The sequence below is a fragment of the Gallus gallus genome, chromosome 17, assembly GCF_016699485.2.
Source record: "Gallus gallus isolate bGalGal1 chromosome 17, bGalGal1.mat.broiler.GRCg7b, whole genome shotgun sequence".
Lineage (NCBI taxonomy): Eukaryota > Metazoa > Chordata > Aves > Galliformes > Phasianidae > Gallus > Gallus gallus.
The window spans coordinates 5579542-5599690 of record NC_052548.1 but is presented as its reverse complement, the minus strand read 5'-3'; the positions used below and the strand labels follow the sequence as shown (position 1 = coordinate 5599690).

At 61.3% G+C, this 20149-nt stretch overlaps 1 protein-coding gene across 3 annotated transcripts; it reads right to left on the bottom strand.

The window, feature by feature from the left end:
* Positions 1 to 143: 143 nt before the first annotated feature.
* SH2D3C (SH2 domain containing 3C) lies at positions 144 to 19932 on the bottom strand. 3 transcript variants are annotated; one of them, XM_415508.8, is made up of 12 exons: positions 19802 to 19932; positions 17330 to 17963; positions 13689 to 13728; positions 6272 to 6400; positions 5653 to 6101; positions 3909 to 4033; positions 3147 to 3715; positions 2818 to 2933; positions 2486 to 2657; positions 1756 to 1867; positions 853 to 1059; positions 144 to 729 (listed from the first exon to the last, which is right to left on the bottom strand). In XM_415508.8, exons 1-12 carry the CDS (start codon positions 19839 to 19841, stop codon positions 554 to 556), a joined length of 2769 nt encoding a protein of 922 aa, XP_415508.5. In that variant the 5' UTR covers positions 19842 to 19932; the 3' UTR covers positions 144 to 553. The 3 variants fall into 3 exon arrangements, with proteins under 3 accessions (XP_415508.5, XP_004945872.3, XP_015135193.2); XM_004945815.5 differs by lacking the exons at positions 17330 to 17963; positions 19802 to 19932 and adding an exon at positions 16341 to 16452; XM_015279707.4 differs by lacking the exons at positions 13689 to 13728; positions 17330 to 17963; positions 19802 to 19932 and adding an exon at positions 11524 to 11728.
* Between the last annotated feature and the right edge of the window lie 217 nt (positions 19933 to 20149).

Below are 20149 nucleotides of genomic sequence, written 5' to 3'. Positions count from 1 at the left end.
GACGGTATAGCCCCGCCCCCACACGGCCGGGCTGGGAGCCCAAGGCCGCCGCTGTGCCTGCAGCCATAGCCCCATCCCTGCTTATAGCAAAGCGGGGGCATCCTCGTGCCCCTCCAGCAAAGAGCAACCACGGGATGCCGGTGTGGAGGAGTCCCTCCAGAGGGAGAGAGTAAAAGTTTATTGTATGTAAGAACCAAGGCCGTGAGCTATGTACACATATTTACAGGACAAAATGAATGAGCCTAAGTATTTACACCAGGAACCGTCCCTGCGAATCTGTACATCCATAAGTGACCGTGAAAACATATTTACAAGCGGGACCCAGCAGCCATGGGCGAGAGGGAGATGGGAAAGGAAGGAATCTGAAGGGGGAGGAGAGGGGCACCATGCAGCCATGGACCGCGGCAGGGCTGAGCGATGGACGCTGTCCCCATCCCCTGGGGTGGCAGTGCCAAGAAGGTGAGTGGCGGATGAGAAGTGGCTGTTGTTCCTCCTCCTTGTCCCCAGATTGCCACTGTGTCCCCCATGCAGAGGCTTTCCGTTGCTGGGGGGGTTACAGCTCGCTGAAGCGCACAGCTGGCTCCAGCTTGTGGGACAGGGCTGTAAGGACCTTGTCGAACTTCTCGTAGCGCTCGGCCTGGCTGCTCTCAGCCCCACGGCTGCCCCAGAGCAGCCGCAGCTGAAACTCAGTGCTGAAGATCTCCAGCAGCTCTGCTCTGCCCTGGAAACCTGCAAGGAGGGAGAGTCAGTCCCATGGAGACAGGATGGGGACCCTGCACCTGTGGGATGTTCCATCCAGCAGTGCCACTGTGGTGAAGGGAAAAGGGCCGACGCCATCCCCATCTTACTTACCCTGCAGTTTCACCTCGGCGTTGGTGTGGTACAGTCCTCCGTGGTGGGCCACCATCCGTGCAGCTTCCAGGTGGGCCATGACCACCTCCACGCCATTGTCCGTGGCCTCCCAGGGCTCAGGGCTGTCCACCAGCGCGTCGTCCCTCTCCAGGAGAGTCACCAGGGGCATGACGTGGGGAAAGGTGGTGTTGGTCAGCGGCGGCCCTTCTGCAAAGAGAGGCTCTGTGAGCACCACTCATGACTCTGACACTGGTGGGTACATGGCTCGGTGTCCCCGCATCCTCCTCATCCCGCTCCCTGTGTGCCTTGGACCCACACAGCCCTCCCACGACGACACACACACAGCCCTATGGAGCCAGGCTGCTACCACAGCCCTGGGACAGTTCTGGCTCAACTGCAGCACAGACATGGCTGTGGCTCTGGAGAGGGCTCTGCTCGAGGCCATCTCCTCATCCAGCACCAGCTGGGCTTGCACTCAGGAGAGAAGCACTGCTGCTCCTGCTCTGGCAGTCTCTGTGTGTCCCAGGGCTGCATTGAGGAGTGGGTGAGCGCATCCCAGGGCGCTGCATGTGAGTGAGATGCAGCTTTTCATCCTCCCTGCCCACGACCAGCCGCTGTCCCCTTGGCTTGGCACCCATTGCCATGTGAGCACAAGGATTTGGCTCGGCTGAGCCACGTTTGTGCCCAGCTGCTGGTTTTATTTAGTTATGAAATGCCTCCCTGGGAAGGAAGGGGCGGCTGAGGCCAAGCAGGCGCTGCTGGGGCTGCGTAGAGGCAGGCGGGATGCATCTGTCCCTGCTGGGAGAGGGACGCAGCTCTCCAACATGTGCCCCCCCAGCAAGGATGTGCTTGGCTGAACCAGGAAGGAGCAGTCAGGCGGGAGATGGGAGCTGCCCTTCTCACCTTTCCCTTCGTTCAGGCTCTTCAGGAACGGCTTCAGCTTCTTCTCGTAGAGGATGGCACCCTCTGTGTGCCGCTGCCTCAGCACCATCCAGGTCTGCTCCAGCCGTGCGATCTGCAAGCAGAGGGAAGTGCTGCTTCTGAGCCCCAGCACCACGGCCACAGCCTCTGCCACTGGCACTCATGGCCAGAGACCGCACGGCCCCGGCACCAGGCCAGCCTCAGTGCTTTTTCTCCTGCCATGCCCCAGGACAGCGGCCTCCCCACACCGCAGAGGCCTTGAAGATGAGACGCAGGGAGGGAGCAGCCGTTCCACTGCCTCTGTGAAGGCAGGAAGCAAGGCTTCCCAGCTGGGCTCCATTTAAAATTGCATTTTAATCTCCTTTCATCTTCCAAAGGGAGCAGCGTGGCCCGGAGACGCTGCTGCCACGGCCTTGGGACTGATTTGTATTGTACCGGAGGGCAGATTCATTTCCTCTCAGGAACAGAGCCCAGCACAAAACAAAAAGCCCAACCGCCGACAAACAATCACATCCCGGCAGGACTGGGCTGTCTGCTCCACAGAGGGGATGGCTCTTTCCCTTCCCTGCTTACTCCCCAGCGGATGTGGCCCCACGCCTCTGCCGGGACATGGCCCCCCTCCTCCCACCCCAATGGGTGGGCCGTGAGGGGAGGGGGTGTTTAGGAAAGGGGCTGAGCCCAGGCCATGAGGACGAAGGCAGCATCCCCGTACCTGTGCCATTTCCAGGGCGTTCATCACAGCTGCAAAACTGAACATGTTGCCCATGGTGCTCTTCAGCTCGGCAGCCAGCTGGATGGTTTTGTGGAGCAGGGCCGCCCGCTCCTCTGTGCTGCCCGTGCAGCCCAGAATGTCCACGGCGATCATGATGGACATGGTGTGGAACCTGTTGCAGGGCGAGAGGCAGAGCGGGGCTCAGCGTGGGGGCAAAGAGCTGGGGGTGCTCCTGCCACTGCCCCAGCATGGGGGTTCAGCGGGACCCCAGGAGATGTGATGTCCCCCTGTGCCGAGCTGGGGCACCCCAGAGGAGCTGGGTTGTGCCGTACCGTTCCAGCAGGTCGAGCCGGAGCTGGTGGCCATGGGGCAGGGTGAGCAGCTCCATGCCGGAGCTCACCCCCATGAGCCGCTGCATCTCTGCACTTACGCCCAATATCCGAGCAACCTGGCAAGAAAGGTGAGAGGTGATTAGACCTGAGCGGCCTCGGGCAGTCCTTTGCCCCAGCCCAGCCTCTGCCTGCTGATGCGGGGCGGCAGAGCTGAGAGCAGGGATGCTCTGACGCTCAGGGATTCCATGGCTCAGGGCCACTGTTTCCCTGTTAACCTGGAGCAAAAGGAGGGCAGCAGTGCCCGTCCCTCCCTCCTGGCCCCGCCGTACCACGCAGTCCACTTTGGTGATGTGTTTGGCGAGTGTCTTCGCATCCGCATCCGCCAGCAGCTCTTTAACCTTCTTGAGCACAGCCATCTCCAGGGGCTTATTCTCCAGGGGGATGAGCAGGGACTGGAATGCTGCCGGGTTGAAGGAGGAGCACGTCTCCACGGTGGGGGGCACAAAGCCCACAAAGTCCCGCTCTCCTTTCAGCCTCTGCCCTCCCTCCGCTTCCCCAGAGCCGTTCTCCACAGTCCCTCTCTGCCCTTCCTCCACCTTTAGCCTTTCCACGTAGCTCTTTGCTGGCAGCTGCTTGGTGTCGTGAGCCGGCCGCTCTCTGCTGCTGGGTGAGGTGGGGTGCAGCTGGCAGTAGTGCCCCGTGTCGGGGTCACTGTAGCTGTTCACGGAGGGAGAGGGGGAGGCGCGGGCGTAGCCGTGGCATGGCGTGGAGTGGGTGCTGTGGGCAGGGTCCGGCAGAGGTTTGTTGCTGCTACCCGGGCACAGCTGGGGCTCGCTGGACCTTCTGATGACCGGGGATGCCGGGGCTGCTTGGCAGGCGTGAGGCTTTAGCCGTGTCACTGCAAGGAGCAGGAGAGAACTTGTTAGCAGAGCCTGGAGGTGTGTGCGCACCAAGGATGCTCCGAGTATGGAGGACAATGCTCCGTGCCAGGGGCTTGTCTTTATAGCCAGCTCTGTCCCCCTCCCCGGGCCCATGACTGCGCTGGGCTCAGCCTGAGCCGTGTCCCGCTGTGCCCGCGGGGTGATGCCTACCTGTGCTGTACGCGGGTGAGGTGGGGTTCTCTGAGATGGGTGACATTGGGGAGTGCAGGTCCTGGATCTGGTCCACGCTGACAGCGCAGTTGCGGATGATGTCCCTGTGGTGCGGCAGGGAAACGCTGGGGAAGGGGAAGACAGAAGCATCAGACTCCGAACTCAGTGCCTGGGCAAAGGCAGAGGGGTTGTGACTCTCCTCTGTCATCAATACCTTCCATTACCACAGCAATGAGTTGAGCCCATAATGAGCTCAGCTGGAGCCGTGAGCAAGGCATCTCACCCGGCAGCTGGAGCAGAAGGGGTCAGTGCCTACAAAAAGCAGAGCCAGCCCTACCTGCCAGGAGCCTGGTCCTGGGAAGAGAGAAGGGCACCCCGATGGCAAGGTACTGGGATAACATGGGATGGGATGGGGTGAATCCAGGGTACTGTGGGGAAGTGGGTCCAGCAAAGGAGTGGGGAAGCTTTCTAGCACTGTGGTGCATGGCTGCAAGGGGCTATCTGATACTAGGTGTGTTTTTAAATCTAAGCGCTGCATGGCAGCTAGATGAGCTGTGTTGTTCTCTCCCAAAGCTGGGGAGCAACGGAACGTGCCTGAAGCTGGATGAATGCCCAGCTGGCTCACAGTGAGAGCTGGGAGATGCAGTGGTGGGTGAGCTGCATGTGTGCTCCTGTAGCAAGCTAGGAGGTCTCGTGCCATTGGGGCAGTGGTTACAGCCTGACACAAACACCATGAGTCAGTGGTGTTGCAAAAGTGGTTGTGGTGGGCTGAGCAATGTGAGCACTGCAAGAAAGCAGGGCAGGCAATCAGCTGCCCCCCCCGGCACAGGCTGCCGTGACGTGTTTGCAGTCCAGAGCACTACGTGTCTGTGGTGAGAGCAGGGTGGGAGAACAGCTGTGATGATGAGAGATCTGGGGGAAAACGTGAGTGGTGAGGAAAGGCTGCTGGGTTTGGGCTCTTCTGGACATGTGTACGTTCTCCTGAAGGCCCAGGTGTTTCCGTTCTCCCTGCAGTAACAGTTCTGTTGCCCGTTTTCTGCTGCCGTGTTCCCACTCTGCCCTTGAGCTGAGAAGGTTGGGGTGGTGAAAAGGCAGCCTGGCTTGCAGACATGGGGACAGGCTGTGCCTGCTGGGGACACGGCAGTGCTGCAGGTCCCCTGGCGTCTGTGCAGGGGTGTAAGCGTGCTCTGCCTTCCCTGGTGGGGCCTGGGCACCCTGAGGCTGCCAAGAGGAGGCCACGTGAGGGAAATCTCCTTCACCCTCTGTGAAACCTGGCTGTTGCAAGGTGCATATGACCTGGGCAGCCCTATTAGAGGCTCAGTGTGGCTGTGCAGACCCCATCCACACAGCTCTATCATCTCCTCTTAGTAACTCCTTGCAAATACCCCAGTGGAAAAGACTCTAAAATGAAGTTGGGTCAGAAGCAAGCCACCAAATGCCCTCGTGGCGCTGGCTGACACTCCTGCGTCAGCGTGGGAAAGCTTTGACAAGCCCTGACGTGCAGGCAGTCCTGGACCGGGTGATATAAAGCACCCTCTGCCTTCTGGCCTGTGTGATGCCAAGCTGTGCGCTGCTGCGGTGGCTCAGCATGGCTGGCAGCCAGCCTGGGAGAAAACCCCAGTCCCAGCTGGGTACTGGCTCCTCTCCCTGTGCCTCTGCTGGTTTCCATGCCTGCACCGTGGCCGTTTCCACCCCCAGAACCCTGCTCCTGCCTCATCCTTGGGGACCGACCCCCTGCACCCACCTGGTGGAGCACCCTTCAGCCCTGGTGATCTTGTCGGCTGTCAGCCCGTCTGTCATGGTGATGCTCCTCCTCTTGATGTGCCCCCCCTTCTGGGAGGCCGGGCTGTGGGACCCCCCGTGCTTCCCATTGGCGAGCCCATAGCTGGCCTCCAGGTAGCGCAGGGGGAAGGTGCGGTTGATGGGGCAGTAGACGATGGCACCGCTCTGTTCGGAGATGGCCTTGCGGTTGCCCACGTAGAAGCGGACGAGGGCGGGCACGTTGTCAAAGCTCTCCTGCTCGAAGAGGTACTGGACGCGGGTACGGCCGTCGCTGGACTTCACCGTCACCTTGTTGATCTTGAAGTGGAGGGGCTCGTTGCGCCAGCGGCACGTCAGCACGTAGTCACCCACACTGGTGAGCGAGTCGCGGATGAGGAAGTCGCCGTTCCTCTGCACGAGGCTCTCTGAGACCTGGCAGGGGATGGGGCGACAGCTCAGACACGGCCCCGTTGGCCGTAGTGGTGGATGGGGGTGGATGCTCCGCCAGGGCTGTTATTTAGGGCATCTCCCTCATCCCGGCTGGGAGCTCCAGGAGTGTCCCTGTGGCAAACCCAGGCAGCCCCCGCCCTCCCCATCCTCACCTCCCGCGGGATGCGGCCGTGGTACCACGCGTGGCTGCGCAGGTCGGTGCTGCTCAGCTTCAGCTCCTCTTCCAGCTCCTTGTGAAGCTTCTCCGGTGACGAGTCCAGGATGTATTTCTCCTTGGAGAACTGTACAGCAAAGAGAGAGAGCATCAGCTGGGGTTTCGCCGCGAGCAGCACAGCCGCTTCCCTGCAGGGTCCGAGGGATGCTGTCCCCTATCCTTCCTACTGCCAACACCTTCCACATCCACCGGGTATGCTGGCTGCAGGGTCTGGGAAGGGAAGGACTGGCCCTCGGGTGCTGGTGAGTCCCAAGGGCAGCGCCACGTGCTGTGACTGCAGGGACGTCTCAGGGAGGGGCAGTCCTGATGTCGCCTACCAGGAGCAGAGCCGTCCCTGGGGACAGATGCCTGCCCAGCTCCCTGTGCAGCACATCCTGGGCTGAAACACTGTGGGAAGTGCTTCTCCAGGAGCAAACACACGTTGTTCCTCCTCCTAGAGACATCCTCCTCCAAAGGGTTAACTCGGCTGTGTTTAGCCTGACAGCAGCATGAATAGTAATGACAAATGTAAAGGAAACCTTCTGCATCGAAATGAGCTCTTACCAGCACTGGTGCACCTGAGCCTGGAGGATGCAATTTCCCCTCCTCCCTTCCCTGGAGAGATAAGGATGGCGTCACCTCTCCTTTGGCCACGCTCTCTGCCACCACAGTGGGGGCATTCCCCGAGGGCAGGACATGTGTGAGAGGGGGATGTGTATGCCACCAGCACAGCAGCTGGGTTGGGGCTACTTCGGTGTCCTGCTGTGCTGGCGGCCCCTGAGCCCTTTGATGCATGCTTCCATCCATGCCGATGTTGCTTGTGTGAGCTCAGGTGGCTCGGTGGCCTGGCTCCAGCTCCTTGGCTCCATGGTGCTTGTTAGGGTAGCACCGCTGGTGTCTGCAAGGACAGGCAGGGGCTTGAAGCTGGTGCCCAGTGGCACTGCTCTGGCACACATGGCTGGCTTTGCATTGTTCCCTGGAGCACCAGGGCCTTCAGCCTCAGAGCAGACTCTGCACAGCACCTCGTCCTGTGCCCTGAGCCAATTTCTCTCTGCTTCTTGTAGCACAGAGTGCCGCTCTCCCAGCCTATGCCCTCCACTCCTGGCCCTCAGCAGGTTTTGTCCCCTCTCCCAGCCTGGAGCTGTGTATATCAGCCAAGCTGGGCAGCAATCCCACCCCAGGGATAAGGCTCCAGCCTGGGGAGGTGGGAGGAGGAGGCAGGGGATGAACAATGCGCTGGCCCAAGCTCTCCAGGGCTTGCCCTCACCAGCCTGGACCTGCCTCTGTTTCTCCCTTCCAAACTGCTAACGAGTTAAAAAAATAAATACGAGAACAGTGGAAGTGAAAGTGAACAAACTCCTGAGTGCTCCTCTGGCCTCAGTTCCTCCCCAAAGGAGGGTTCTGCTTGCTGGAGCTGCGGGGATGTGAATATGAGACACGTGGGTCTCATGCTCCTGAGCACCTCCACTGCCCCAGGGCCCTCGAGGAGACAAAGCCATGTGGCACTGCTGAACCCTATGAAAAATAAATGGTTGCTGGTGAATGCTGCTGAGGTCTGGCTGCATCCTGGGGGGCTGAGGCCGAAGCAGATGCCGTTTCCATAGCAACACTTTGCGTGGTGTGAGCGGCCGTGGGTGCCCCGTGCTGCAGCAGCGCCCCGCTGCGCTGCCATCCCCAGGCACCAGGCTGCTGCCTGCATGGGAGCTGGGGGCTGATGCCCCCAGGGAGGGGATTAGCACCCGCTCTGCTCCGTGCTGTACATCTGGGTTTTCCCCCAAATCCTCCCCATGCAAATGCACGGGATAACAAACACAAACCCAGCTGAGCGGCGCCCGGCGTCTCCAAGCCGGGATTTGGGTAGCAGCCGGCTGGCAGCCGTGCCAGGAGCCAGGTGCTGAGCTGGGGAGAGGCACGCGGGGCTTTGTGCCCTGCAGTCAGGGCAGTGAGGACAGCTGTGAGCGGAGGGACCCTAAGCCAAATGATGGGCACCGTCCCTTCAGCTGCTTGGCTGGGAAATGAGATCCCACCCAACTTTTACAGCCACCAAAAAGCCATCGCTTGGTGACCGCAGCAACTCCAACCGGGACCCTGGCGCATGGAGAGCCGCCTTCTTTGGTTTGATGGCACTCTGGGGGCTGTCCTCGTGCTTTACGTTGGCTTCGTGCTGCTCCGCTCGGTGCCGTGTCTCAGAGGAGGCTGTGTGTGACTGCCAGCTGGCACGGCGAGGCGGCCGGCCCGGCACTGTCAGCAGCGTGTAAGCGGATGTGCGAGCACCGAGCTGAAAAGGGCACCGCTTGGTGCTCTCTGCTGTGCCAAGAGGACATCAAAAGATGTACAGCCCGATGTGAGGTCTTGCATGCTAGAGGGTTGGCTGTGGAGAAAATCCTTGACTTCCACTAGGGCCCAGCTCAAGTGCGTGATGCCGGCCGCCCGCTCAGAGCCCCAAGGCTTCCTCCCGCTGAGAGGGATGGAACAGGGGTGAGAGCAGATCCCCAAACCAGCCAAACCAGCTCAGGAGCTGCCAGAGATGGTGCCAAACTCTGCCTGAGGAATCCCAACCAGCAGCCAAGGTGGTTTGGCTGGTGAAAGGAGAGCTCCTCCATCACATTCGGCAGCAGGCGGGCTGTTTCATGGGCTGCGGGTACAGCAGGGCTCACCAGGAGGGGATTCCCTGGGCACTCCATCCCTGCTCTCCTCTTTCCCTCTCCCTGCTGCTTTCTTGGCAGAGAAAGCACCTTTGCTCACAGCTATGGACTAGAATTGGCAGCCAAAGGGCAAGAGCTGGGGGGTGGAGGGCGCTGACAGCTGTGGTCTGTGTAAAGCAGTGGCTCTGCCTGGTGTGAGGAGAGCTCCAAAATCTGGCACTCGGCTTTCTCTCCTTGCAAAGGTGCTCTTATGAAACAGGAGTGATTTGCAGCCTGCTTCCCAGCTCCCCCCTCCCAGACCTGAAGCAGCTGAAGATGAAGTCAGCGTGGAGAGCAAGGTGTATGCACACCCACCCCGCCCCGCGATAACATCTCCTGGCTGTCCTCAGGGCACAACGTGCAGCTGCTCTCACTCTCCCGCTGCCCGCCCCGCAATGGGACCCTCGCTGGGGAAATCCCAGACCTTACTGTTGCTCTTCCAACCCCCAACTCCTGCTGCTGGAGCAGACGTGGGGCCTGGGGAGGAGAACTAGGAGGGAATGGATTAAGAAGCCACTTGGAGCAGGTGTATGGGCAAAGCCTCGGAGTCACCAAAGAGCCTTTCTTCTCTGCTGAGCTCTGTGTCAGGCAATGGGCTACTTCACAGCAAAGGATTTTAAAATAAACATTGCCCCTTGTTGAGGCAGCCAGCATCCTAGCAAAGCTGAGCAGTGTTCTGCTTGCCTGGTTCGGGGCTGCTGTGCTCACTGCTCTGCCCAGTGCTGCCTGACCTCCCCGAGTGCCTGAGAATTGTGAGCCCGCCCTGAGTGTGGGAAAAATCAGGCTGTCGTGGGGTTGCTCCTCACCTGCATGTAGCTAATCTTACTGATCTTGATGTCCCTATGGAAGAGAAATAGTTTTTCCCCTCTGCGCTGTCTTGCAATGACTCTGGGTGTTTAAATAGACTCTGAGAAGGCACATGCCCATCTCATGGGTCACTGCAGGCAGCTCTTGGCTATGCCACATCTCCACTGCTCCCCACTGAAAGCACACAGACTCAGCAGCTGTCCTGGCGCTCGAAGCCTTTCTTAGGAGTGGTCCCGGCCATCCTAAGGGTCTCCTTTGTGACAGCTCTGGAGCAGTGATGTCTGGCTGGCAGGGGTGGGGTGCGGCTGGGGGTTGGTGGCTGGGAACATCGGGATGCTGCAAGGTGGGATGGATGCCCCAGCTCGTGCTGTGGGGTGGTGCAGTGCTGCCCTGGAGGAGCAGCTCTCCGGTGCGGTATGGGGTGTGTGTGTACACACATTTCCATCCATCTCTATATTACTTATCTCACTCTGAGACGGCGGTGGCTGCTGCTGCTGCATCCCTTTTCAGTGCTGCTATTGGCCAGAAATGATGTCAGTGCTTCCCAGGCTGGGTGCACTGCCATTGGCGGTGAGCAGGGATGCGGCTGTCAGCTGGAAGCGCTCCAGTCATTCATGGGGACTTCAGTGTGTGTTTGCTGGGCACACTTGGACACAAATAGCTGGTGAAGGATCTGGCAGAGCCAGGTGAGCACTTAGGGCATCACTTCTAACTGTTTCTGTGGCTGGGATGGAGTGCCCTCCATCCCCTCCTGCATCCCTGCACGAAGGCCAGGCACCCACCTGTCCCTCCCTTGTTCTGGCAGCAGCTCACCACGATGCTGTGGTAGGGCACATCCCCTGGTGTTGCACGGCGGCCCTCCGACAGCCAGAAGCAGCTCCTCTGCTTCTCTCCGTTTGCCCCCACTCAGCCATCACAATCCCTGGCTCTGCACCGAGATCAGCAGCAATCATGACAAGACTTGAAATGCTTCCTCTGGGCTCCGAGTTACCCAGCATAATCTCTACAGCTCAGCACCCACCTCCCGGAGCAGTACTGAATCAGACTGCCAGCTCTGCTGGCTGCCAGCTCCGGGCGCTTCTCACCCTTTTTAACTTGCAGCATGCCAGCAGCTCGTGCTTCAGTCAGAGTCTGCGTGGCTCTTGCAGTGCTAAGCACCTTTGCTCAGTGGGTAAATGAGGGAACAGCTTCCTGGCGCTCCGTCCCTTTCTCAGCTTGTGCAAAACGCCAAGAATCCAAAAATAGGATGTCTAGAGGTGGAAGTGCCACAGGACGGGTGACAGATGGATGCCGGCTCCCTCTAACACCGCAGTACACACAGACCCAGGCCAGAGGGCTGCGTGCCCGTCGGGGCCGAGCCTGCCGGTGCTCCCGAAGCACCTTTAAAGCCGAGCGCTCCCCCTGCCCGGCACTCCTGCGGGCGAGGGATGCTGCTGCGCCCGTCGCTCCGTCAGAAGTGCCGGTCCGGCGCTCCGGCTTCGGCTTCGGCTTCAGTATCCCATTGCATAGCGGAGCCGAAGCACCTGAGCGGGGAAGCACCGAGGACGCGAAGGTCTGAACCTTCCGCTGCTCCCCGCGAGCCACGCAGCGCCCTACAGAGAGCGGCCCCAAGGTCAGCGCTGCCCACGGGGCTCTTCTCCCCCCGCAGCCCCGCGCGACCCCCACCCCGCCCCGCGTGCGGGCATCCCCGGGCTGCGGACATCCGCGCCGCTCCGCTCACCTGCACCTGCATGAAGGAGCCGCGATAGAAGCAGCAGGCGGCGGCCGACAGCGCGCTCCATAGGCTGCAGCGCTCCGTCATGGCGAGGAGCGGAGCGGCGTGCCCGGCCCGGGCTAACCCGGCCCGGCCCGGGCTGCACCGCCGCTGCCACCGCCGCCGCCGGGCTTCAATTTCAGCCGCTTTCCCGATTACCTCATCCCTTGTCGGCGGAGAGGGGCGGCACCGAGGATGCGGCTCCGCCCCGCACCGCCCCGCCGGGACCCGGGACCGCCACAGCGGCGCTCAGCGGCCGAGAAGCGGCGGCCGTGGGGGAGCGGCACCGCGGCACCCGAGGGTCCGACCCCGCCGCCCCCAGGGGAACCGGCCCGTTCGGAGGCAGCGCGTCCCCGCGGGACTCGGGCGGCCCTCTCAGCTGTGTCCTGAAGGAGCCGGAGTGCCTGAGGCGATCCGACCCCGCCGGGAGGAGCGGCAGCCCCTCCAGGGGACCGTAACCCCTCATCTCTGCCCTGCCCTCCCCAGTGACACGCAGCGCAGGGACGCTCGGTCCCTCACCCCATCCCTCCTCATGCTCCTCATCACAGTGCTGACACCGGCTGCCTGCTTCCCACGTCGGCTGTCTCCGAGTTGCGTTTAATTAAGGCTCTGCTTTGGTTTAATTAAGGCCGTGGTTTCACGGGCTGCACGAGGCGGTGCGGGTGGCTCTGAGCCCCGCAGCCCCCACTGCTGCTCCGCGAGCTGGGCCCGGGGTCGGGCTCCACGTCCCCTCCGCTCGGGGCCCGGGGGACAGCAGCAGAGGTGTCCTTGCTGCCACCCGCGTGGCCTCTGCGCTAATTAATCCAGCCGAGCCCCTCGCTCCCCAGGCAAGGAGGAGGCAGGCAGGGCTGACGAGATACGGGTCTCCAGAGCGCAGAACAAAGAGCTCCAACGCGCTCGCTGGACCCGAGCTCTGCCCCTTCTATTGTAGGTCCTCGTGCCCGCGGGTGCCTGCAGCCCCGGCAGCGGCGCGGGCGCCGGGGGATGGAACAGATGGGAGACGCCGCTCCGCGAGGATCCGACGGTGAATCACACGCCGGCAACGGCTGCTCCTCCGCAAAGGGCTCGGCTGCTTCCCTCCCGCGGCGGATCCGATGGAGCACGCTGGAGCCGTGCCCGTGCTGCCCCTTCGCAGGAGCGGAGGGAGGCTGCAGCTGATCGCCGGTTGGGACGGGCGTCGGCGTAACGGCGCGATGTGGTTTTGCAGCTCCCTGCCTTCACCTGCACGAGGACGAGCGCCGCTGGGTGCTGAGCACCCCAACCAGGCAGGGCTGCAGGCAGTCAGCCCGAGTGCCCCCGCTGTCTCGGTCTCACGCACTCCAGATTGTTACTTATTTGACTAAAATAGCTGCTGTCGCTGCAGCCTTTGGGCTGCTTCCATAGCCAAAGGGAAGCGGCGTATAAATCACACACGCTGCCCGTGGGCTGCGTCTGGACACCACTAGGATGAGTGAGAAATAAAGGCCAAATGGATCACTTCTGGCGCATGCCTGGACAGCAGGGGATTCTCCTGGCTCCCCAAAAAGGATTTGATCCTATAGGCAAAGCCGTACCCATTGATCCACACCAGTCCATTAACTCAATGCGCCCACCTCCGGGTGCACACACTGGCAGAGGGACCTTTCCCTATGGAGAAAGATGCCCTGGCCCTTCTCAAACAGCCTCCCAGAAGGCCAGCACGTGGCAGCACACTGAAACAGGCGGTTTTCCAGCCCTCCATCCCCAAAACACCCAGCGTCCCGCTGGTCATCACCCTGCTCCTGCCCAGCTTTCCCCACCCCACGGTGCCAGCAGCCTCCTGCAGAAGGGCCGGCTCTCCTCTGGAGCCAGGCGCCTCGCTAATGAATTTCTGGCCAGACATGAAGAGTCCTCAGGAATGTTAATAGTTTGCTGGAGGATAAGCAAGAGATTTGGAGAGATTTACACCGACTTTCATGTGACAGCCCCACGAAAGTGGCTCAAACCCTTCCTTTCCTACGTGGGGGCAGAGGGAGGAGGCAGCGGCGGTGGCGAGTGATGGGGAGCACGAAAGGCAGGGAGCAGTGCTGGGGGCACCGTGCACGGCTTGCATGATTTCTGGCAGGAAATGTCTTCCGAGGACAAAGAGAGCCCAGGGGAGGTGATGGTCTTACCTTCACGTATTCGCTGCTGGACTCCAGGCCATCGTGGTGGCTAGAAGGGGGAAAATAAAAACACATGAGCAAAGGGCAGCAGGTTGTGCTAAGATGGTGGTGGCACACAGGGCCCCCTGCCCTCTCTGCTTGCCTCGTGCCCACTCGGGACAGAGCTTAGCCTTCCTAATGCGATCAGAAAAGAATGGGCCTTTTTATGGGATCTCTCCCCAAATCAGCTTGGGGCCGTATGAGTGGAGCTCATGGGCAGAGCCGGCGGCCAGGATGGGGTCTGCAGGGGTCACGGTGCTGGGGGCTGTGCTGGGGCAGAACCACTGAGTGCTGTTGGGATGCATCACCTGGGAAGGTGTTGCTGATTGCTGCTCCACAGCTTCGTGCAACCCCATGGAAATCAAACGGTCACTGAAGGATGGGTGATGCTGCGGCTCAGACTGGAGCTCCCCCTCTCCTTGGTGGCACATTCACTCTTAGCCCTACTGATAACGAACCCAGTGCCTGACACACAGCTGCTCTGGCCACTTCTGTGCCATTATTTCACAAGGGGAACTGAGGGCTTTTCCCTTTCCTGAGGATTTAGCAGTGCTGTGACTGCCTTTTGTGCACCGGTGTGTGTCCGTGGATGAGCCCAATGGAAACAGGAGGAAGTCTGAGGGTGGAGAGGTCATAACAGCGGAGCTGGGGAGGGAAGCCCTGGGGATGGCCGAGGTGGTGTTGACCCGCTGGTGGCATTGCAGTGGGACAACGTGAGCCCTATGAGAGCTGTGGGTTCCCCCACCCTGCGCTCTTCTCTTCCCCGTGCCCACCCTGCTGGGAGAGGAAAAGCGGGGCTGGAAACCTAGGGGTGAAAAAGTGAGAAGAGCATTTGGAGGGGGGGGGGGGCACAGCTGCCTTGGGCAGCTGCGGGCTGTCTGCCCACCCCGGCGCTGCCTCTGCAGCCTGTTTGCCTTTCACACGGCCGCAGAGAGCGCCTGGTGCTGCGAGAGCCGTGAGAAAAACCGGCGGGAGGACGGGGGCCTCCGGGCAGGAAATCGGGAGCATGAGAGCAGCTGGGAGACGCTGCGAGGAGGGGGGGCTGGTGCTGGGGAACGGCAGCAGCTGCGGCTGGGGGGAGCGGGGCCTGCAGCCCCCCCCCCCCCCCCCCCGGGTCTGTGCATTCCTGGAGGAAACGGCATTTTTTGGGGTAGCGAGAGCCTGGGAGAAATTCCAGGGCTGCCTTTGGAGTGCGGTGCAGTGGCCGAGCTGCTGGGACTCGCAGCTCCCGCTTGGGGTTTCTTTAGGGTTTCTGCTGCTTTGGGGTCCAGAATGGCACCGTGATGACCTGCAAATGTGCCAGGCTCTGAGCTGGGGAACGTCACGGTGAGGTTCCAACCCCAGACTGGAGCCGAGGCTCTGCTTGTCTTTAGACACCCGGGCTGTGCCCCAAGGGAGCTACTGTGCCTCAGTTTCCCCTCTGCATCCATAGGGCAGAGCTGCCTCCTTCGAGCTCCGGGCTGGCCGTGCTGTGCGGGGTTTGCCGCTAACGGCAGCGCCATACCCGTGCCCTGCGGGAATTGGGATTTCCTGTACTTGGAGGGAAGCTGAGTCACATCTGCCCGGTGACCTGCCTGTGGGTCACCTCCTGTGGGTCACCGTGTCCCTGCTGTGTCCCTGCTGCCGTCACTGCTACTCCCTCCCGGCCACCGCCCGGCTCTGAGCATCCCCAGGGCTGAGCACTGCTCTGGCTCAGCAGAGTAAAATTCCAAAGGAGCCCAATCCTGCAGGGAGTACTGCTGCAAAAGCACTCGTGTGAGTGGGCAGCCTCAGCCCACCTTGCCTCAGGAGCCCGGAACTCGACTAGGAGACTTGGAGATGCTCCAGGGGTGGACATTGTGCCCGAGGGCCATGTTTGTCCCCTCCACGGTCCCTCTGTATGGGTACTGCCTGTTCTGGGCGGCCACCCCTGGCTCCCCCTACAATGTCCTGGCAGGGAGGGATTGTCCCACTCCCCAGGGAAGTGCCTGCACAGGAGGAAGGGCTGGGGAACAGCACTGTCCCAGCCCTGCTTCCGCCCACCCACTCCACGACAGTCCGGCCATGGGGACGGCTCCGGCACACGACAGCTCCCTGAGCCTGGAGCAGAGCACAGAGACCCCCGAATCCAAGCCCCGCTCCAGTCACTCTTGTGCCTCAGTTTCCCCAGCAAATAGCATGCCCAAGCTCATCAACGGAGCAGCCCTGGATAATGCAAAAAGGCATTTGGTGCTCAGTTTTTGGAGAGCTAGGTCCACACGCTGGCAGCCCCCAGAGCTAAGGCACCTGGGTGACTGGTAGATATTCCCATGCTGCTTGGTTCCCACTCATACCAGCTTAAGGGCTAACTCATTTTTGGGAAGGGGACGCCCTCCACAGGTGCTCCGGAGCCCCAAACCCCCAGACTCTGAACCCCAGGGGCACCCACAGCCCCGAGCTGCTCCGTCCCAGCGCTGGGTCACAGCCATCCGTGGTTTTGGCAGCTGCAGGCGATGCGCTCGCTCTTTCCATCAGCAAATGCCGGGCCCTCGATGGCTCCTCCAGCATTCGCGTCGAGGCTTTGTGCGCCTCAAGCAAAGCCTCTTCCCATCCCTTCCTCTCCCTCCCCATCCCCTGCGCCATGCCGGGGTGTCAGACCCTTACCTGCCCTGTCCCAGGGTGGGAAACCTCCTGCCCACCGCTGTCATCGGCTCAGCCAGCGCCTCAGCTCCGGGATGGGGAGAGAAGCTCTGCGGGCGCTCCCGTGCCTGGCTCTGAGCCGGGACGTGGGGCGCGCGGGCGGTGGCGGACCCTCCTCCTTCCCGTCCCAGCCCTCCTCCGGCCCTCCCTTCGCGGCCGGCAGGAATGTGAGGCCGGTTCCCACCGCCGGCACGAATTCCTTTTCCTTGCCCCGATCCTGGCGCCGCGCAAAACCCCCCAGATGTCAGAGCGTGCCTCATCGATGCCGAGTTAGAGGGGCTTTGGGGCTGAAATGGGGGTTACGGGGATAAGAACAGGGCTGGTATGATGGGATATTGTTACTGGGGGAAACCTGGCATCTCTCATCAGCCCCCCTCGGTTGCACGCGTGTTTGGGTTGGAATGACTTTGATCCCCGTACCCAGCTGATGGATGGGGCTAAAATTCATCTTGTTGGTTTTGAGGTCCAAAGCCTCTAAACAATCCAACCCTCATCTGTGAGGGCTGAGGTCCCCAAAACCTGGGGAAGGGTTTCACTGGCAGGTGGGCGGAATGGAGCCAGGGTGGCTGCGTTTTGGGATTGCCTCTGTGCCTTAAGAGAGGAGGAGAACAGAAGGAATGGAAGTGGGAAGTGAAGGATGGCGGGGATGGGTCAGTGCAGGTTGCAGCTCTCTGCAGTGAGCCGCAGTGCTGGGACAGAGCTGCTGGCAGGACAAAGGGACACCCGTGCCGAGTGGGGCTGAGTGGTGTTTCCACCCCATCCGGAAATGGGAGGGAGCAGAAATCCCACAGGAAACATTGCTCTCATAGAGAAGGGCCACAGTGTGCTAGGGTCACGCTGTCCTGCTGGCCAGGTGCATCCCGCGGGGACCCCGCTGTGTCCCCGCTGTGTCCCAGCCCCCGGTCCTGCCCAGGCAGCATAAAGTGGGCAGAGCAAAGCCAGTAGAGCCATACCTGTCTGGGGAGCTCTCGCTGGGACGTTCTTGCCCCTTTTCCTGGAAATCCCCATCCGTGGTCTCTGCTCCTGATGCTGCACTGGGGCTGGGGGCCAGGCTGGGGCTCGGTGCCTCCATCCCAGGGCTGGGGCTGTTCCCTGGGATCTCTTGGTCCATCCTGGCCTTTTCTGCCCCTGGAGAGCCTGAGGGCAGAGCCTCCTCCTTCTCCTGCTCCGCTTTTCCAGAAGCTGAGGATGGATCTTTTCCAAGGTTTAGTGTGCCAGGCATCTTCAGGGCCTTGGGGACAGGCAGTGGAGCTGTGCTGGGTATCTTGTCCCTGGAGCTCCCTTTCTCTCGGCAGCTCTGGGTACCTCTGGCTTTGCCCAGGCTCTTCCCCACCTTGCCAAAGCTGAGCCTGGGCATGGTGCCCATGTGGCTGTACATGTCCGATGAGCGGGCATAGGGGCCGGGGCCCTTGGGCATGGTGTTGAGATCATCCTGGGTGCTGTCGAAGGCCTCTTCCAGGAAGCCCTGGGGAGGGGGCAGACACATGCCCAGGCTCTCAGGAGAGCTGGGGACCACCGACACGCGCCGTAGGGTGAAGGAGCGGGGAATGCTGCTTAGGCTTTCAAAGCCTTTGAACTTGAAAAACTCTGACAAGGAGAAAGGAGAGAGGAATGGGATCAGAGCTGGGCACGGGCACCACACCACGGTACAGCCTGGTGCCAGCCCAGCTGCACTGCGCATTGCCGGTCCCACCCAGTGTGATGTCCCCATGGGCTGGGGCATATGCAGTGCTGCTCAGGTTGTCTGTGCCAGATCCAGGACAAACATCCCGTGCTGCCCTGGGGAAGACAGCGGTTGTGTTTCCCTACTGCAGCTGTAGGGATGGAGGAGAGAACACTCAGCCTCAGTGAGCAGGGGATGGAGAAAGCCAGAAATGACTCCAAATCTCTTCCTCCTGCTCTTGCCCCCTGCTCTCCTGGAGATGATCCAAGCAGGGCCCTCTCCAGGATGAGAGCTGGGACACGCTGCATTTCCCCATGGTGCTGTGGTGCTGTGGTTGTGCCTCGTGTACATGTTGTCAGGCACAGAGCAGGAACCGGCCATCGGCTGGGCCCCACGGTGTTCGTGCAGCAGCGCTGGCTGTGGGCAGCCTCCTGCCTCCCCACTTCCTCGGCTCAGCCCATCGCAACCTCCTTGCAGCTCCCCGTAGCCACCTGCAAGTGCTGAGCTCGCAGTGATCACTGCAGGAGTATTTATAACCCTGACGGGAGGCTCTGTGTTTCACACCTCGGCGCTGTGTGCTGCTGCGGTGCATCCTCAGTGGCAGCACACGGAGCAAACTGGGCTGCAGCCACCGTGCTGCACAGCAGCACTGCACAGCTGGAGGCCTGGTGCTCTGGGTGCAACGGGGGTGCAACGGGGGTTTTGCAACGCTTACACAGCAGGGCTCTGTGCAAAGCCTCTTCCCCTCCAGGTTTGCTGGGGCAGGAAGCTGAATGCTGCAGCAGTACCGTGCTGGGAGCCTGGGTGCTGGGGGCCCACGTCCCGCACAGTCTGCAGGGTGCCCCTGCTGCCAAATGGGGCAAAGGGGCTGCAGGAACCCAGAAGCCCTCCTGCATAACCAAAACCTCATGACCTGGACTCTGTTAATAACAAAGCTGCTTTAGGTTAAACATCCCCTCAGCGTCCGAGCATCCTCTGCATCTGGGGCTGCCACAGGGTGGGAAAGCTGGGGGCCTTCCCCATTTTCCCCGCATTCCCACAATGGAAAATCCCAGCTTGGCTGGGGCCGTGGGAGATGGGTTTTGTTCAGCTCCTTGCACAGCTCCCGGGGGAGCACAGGGGTCAGCCTCCCGCCGGCGCCGGCATCGGCACATGGAGGCAGAGGAATGCGGGGAGCAGCAGTGAAGGAAGGTCCTGCTCAGTGCAGGGCTGGCGGCGTGCAGCCTGCTGGAGCCGCCTCCGAGGGCTTTGGGGAAAACCCAAGGTCTGTGAGAAAGAGCACAGCTCCCTCCTGGTGGGCACCAGCACTTCCTCTGTGCTCAGCTCCCACTGCTTTGGTCCCGAGCGTGGCTCCATCAGTGTGGATTTACCCCCCAGCATCCACCCCATCCCTCTGCTGCAGGAGCACACAGAGGGCTCCTGGACGCCCCCAGCCCCAGCTTGCAGCCCCAGCCATGCAGAGGGGTAAATGCTCCCTGAAAGCTGTGATGTGGTGGATGACAGCAGTGGTTCACCCATCACATGCTGACACCCAGTACAAGCAGACTGCTCTCAGCCCGACCCCAGCACCAGAGCCATCAGCACCAGGGCTTGCTCCAGCCGTGGGGATGGAAGCCCCCAGAGCCCTCAGCAAGCTTCCCAACAGAACTGAAGACTTCTTGCTTACGAGAGGTGACCATGCTCACACTCACACATCCCCTTCCCACCCAGGCAGCCCAGGTGAGCACCCAGCACCCACCCGCCCCATCCCAATACGACTTACTGAATTTCTTGAAGCCCCCTCGTTTCTGGCCCTCAGCCATGGCCGTGCTGGGTGGAGGCTGCAGGGACCGGGAGGGACAAGTTTATAAACTTGAAGCCTGTCCCTGCCCGCTCCTCCCTTCCTGTCCCCCCTCCGCCTCTCGCTTTGCTCTCTCGATCACTCAGCGTTTCCTCCTCGCTGCTGTCATCTGCTCGCGTGGCAGCCGCTGTCCCCTGTTGTCCCCTGTTGTCCCTGCAGTCCCCTCCTGGCCGCTCAGGAGCCATCAGTGGGATTGTGCTTTAGGGCTGCCCCAGAACTGCTGGGTGCCGGCTGTGGAGCGGGATGGCGGCTCCATGGATGGAGGTCCCC

Bases quoted from the DNA above. Each gene is read 5' to 3' on its own strand.
- SH2D3C (XM_415508.8), bottom strand. From the start codon at position 19,841: ATGGCTGAGGGCCAGAAACGAGGGGGCTTCAAGAAATTCA. The intron at 4,034-5,652 runs GTGGGTGCAGGG...CCCCTTCCCCAG, and splicing joins GCTGAAGGGTGCTCCACCAG to CGTTTCCCTGCCGCACCACA. The intron at 2,658-2,817 runs GTACGGCACAAC...GCCCTGCAACAG, and splicing joins CGGCTCGACCTGCTGGAACG to GTTCCACACCATGTCCATCA.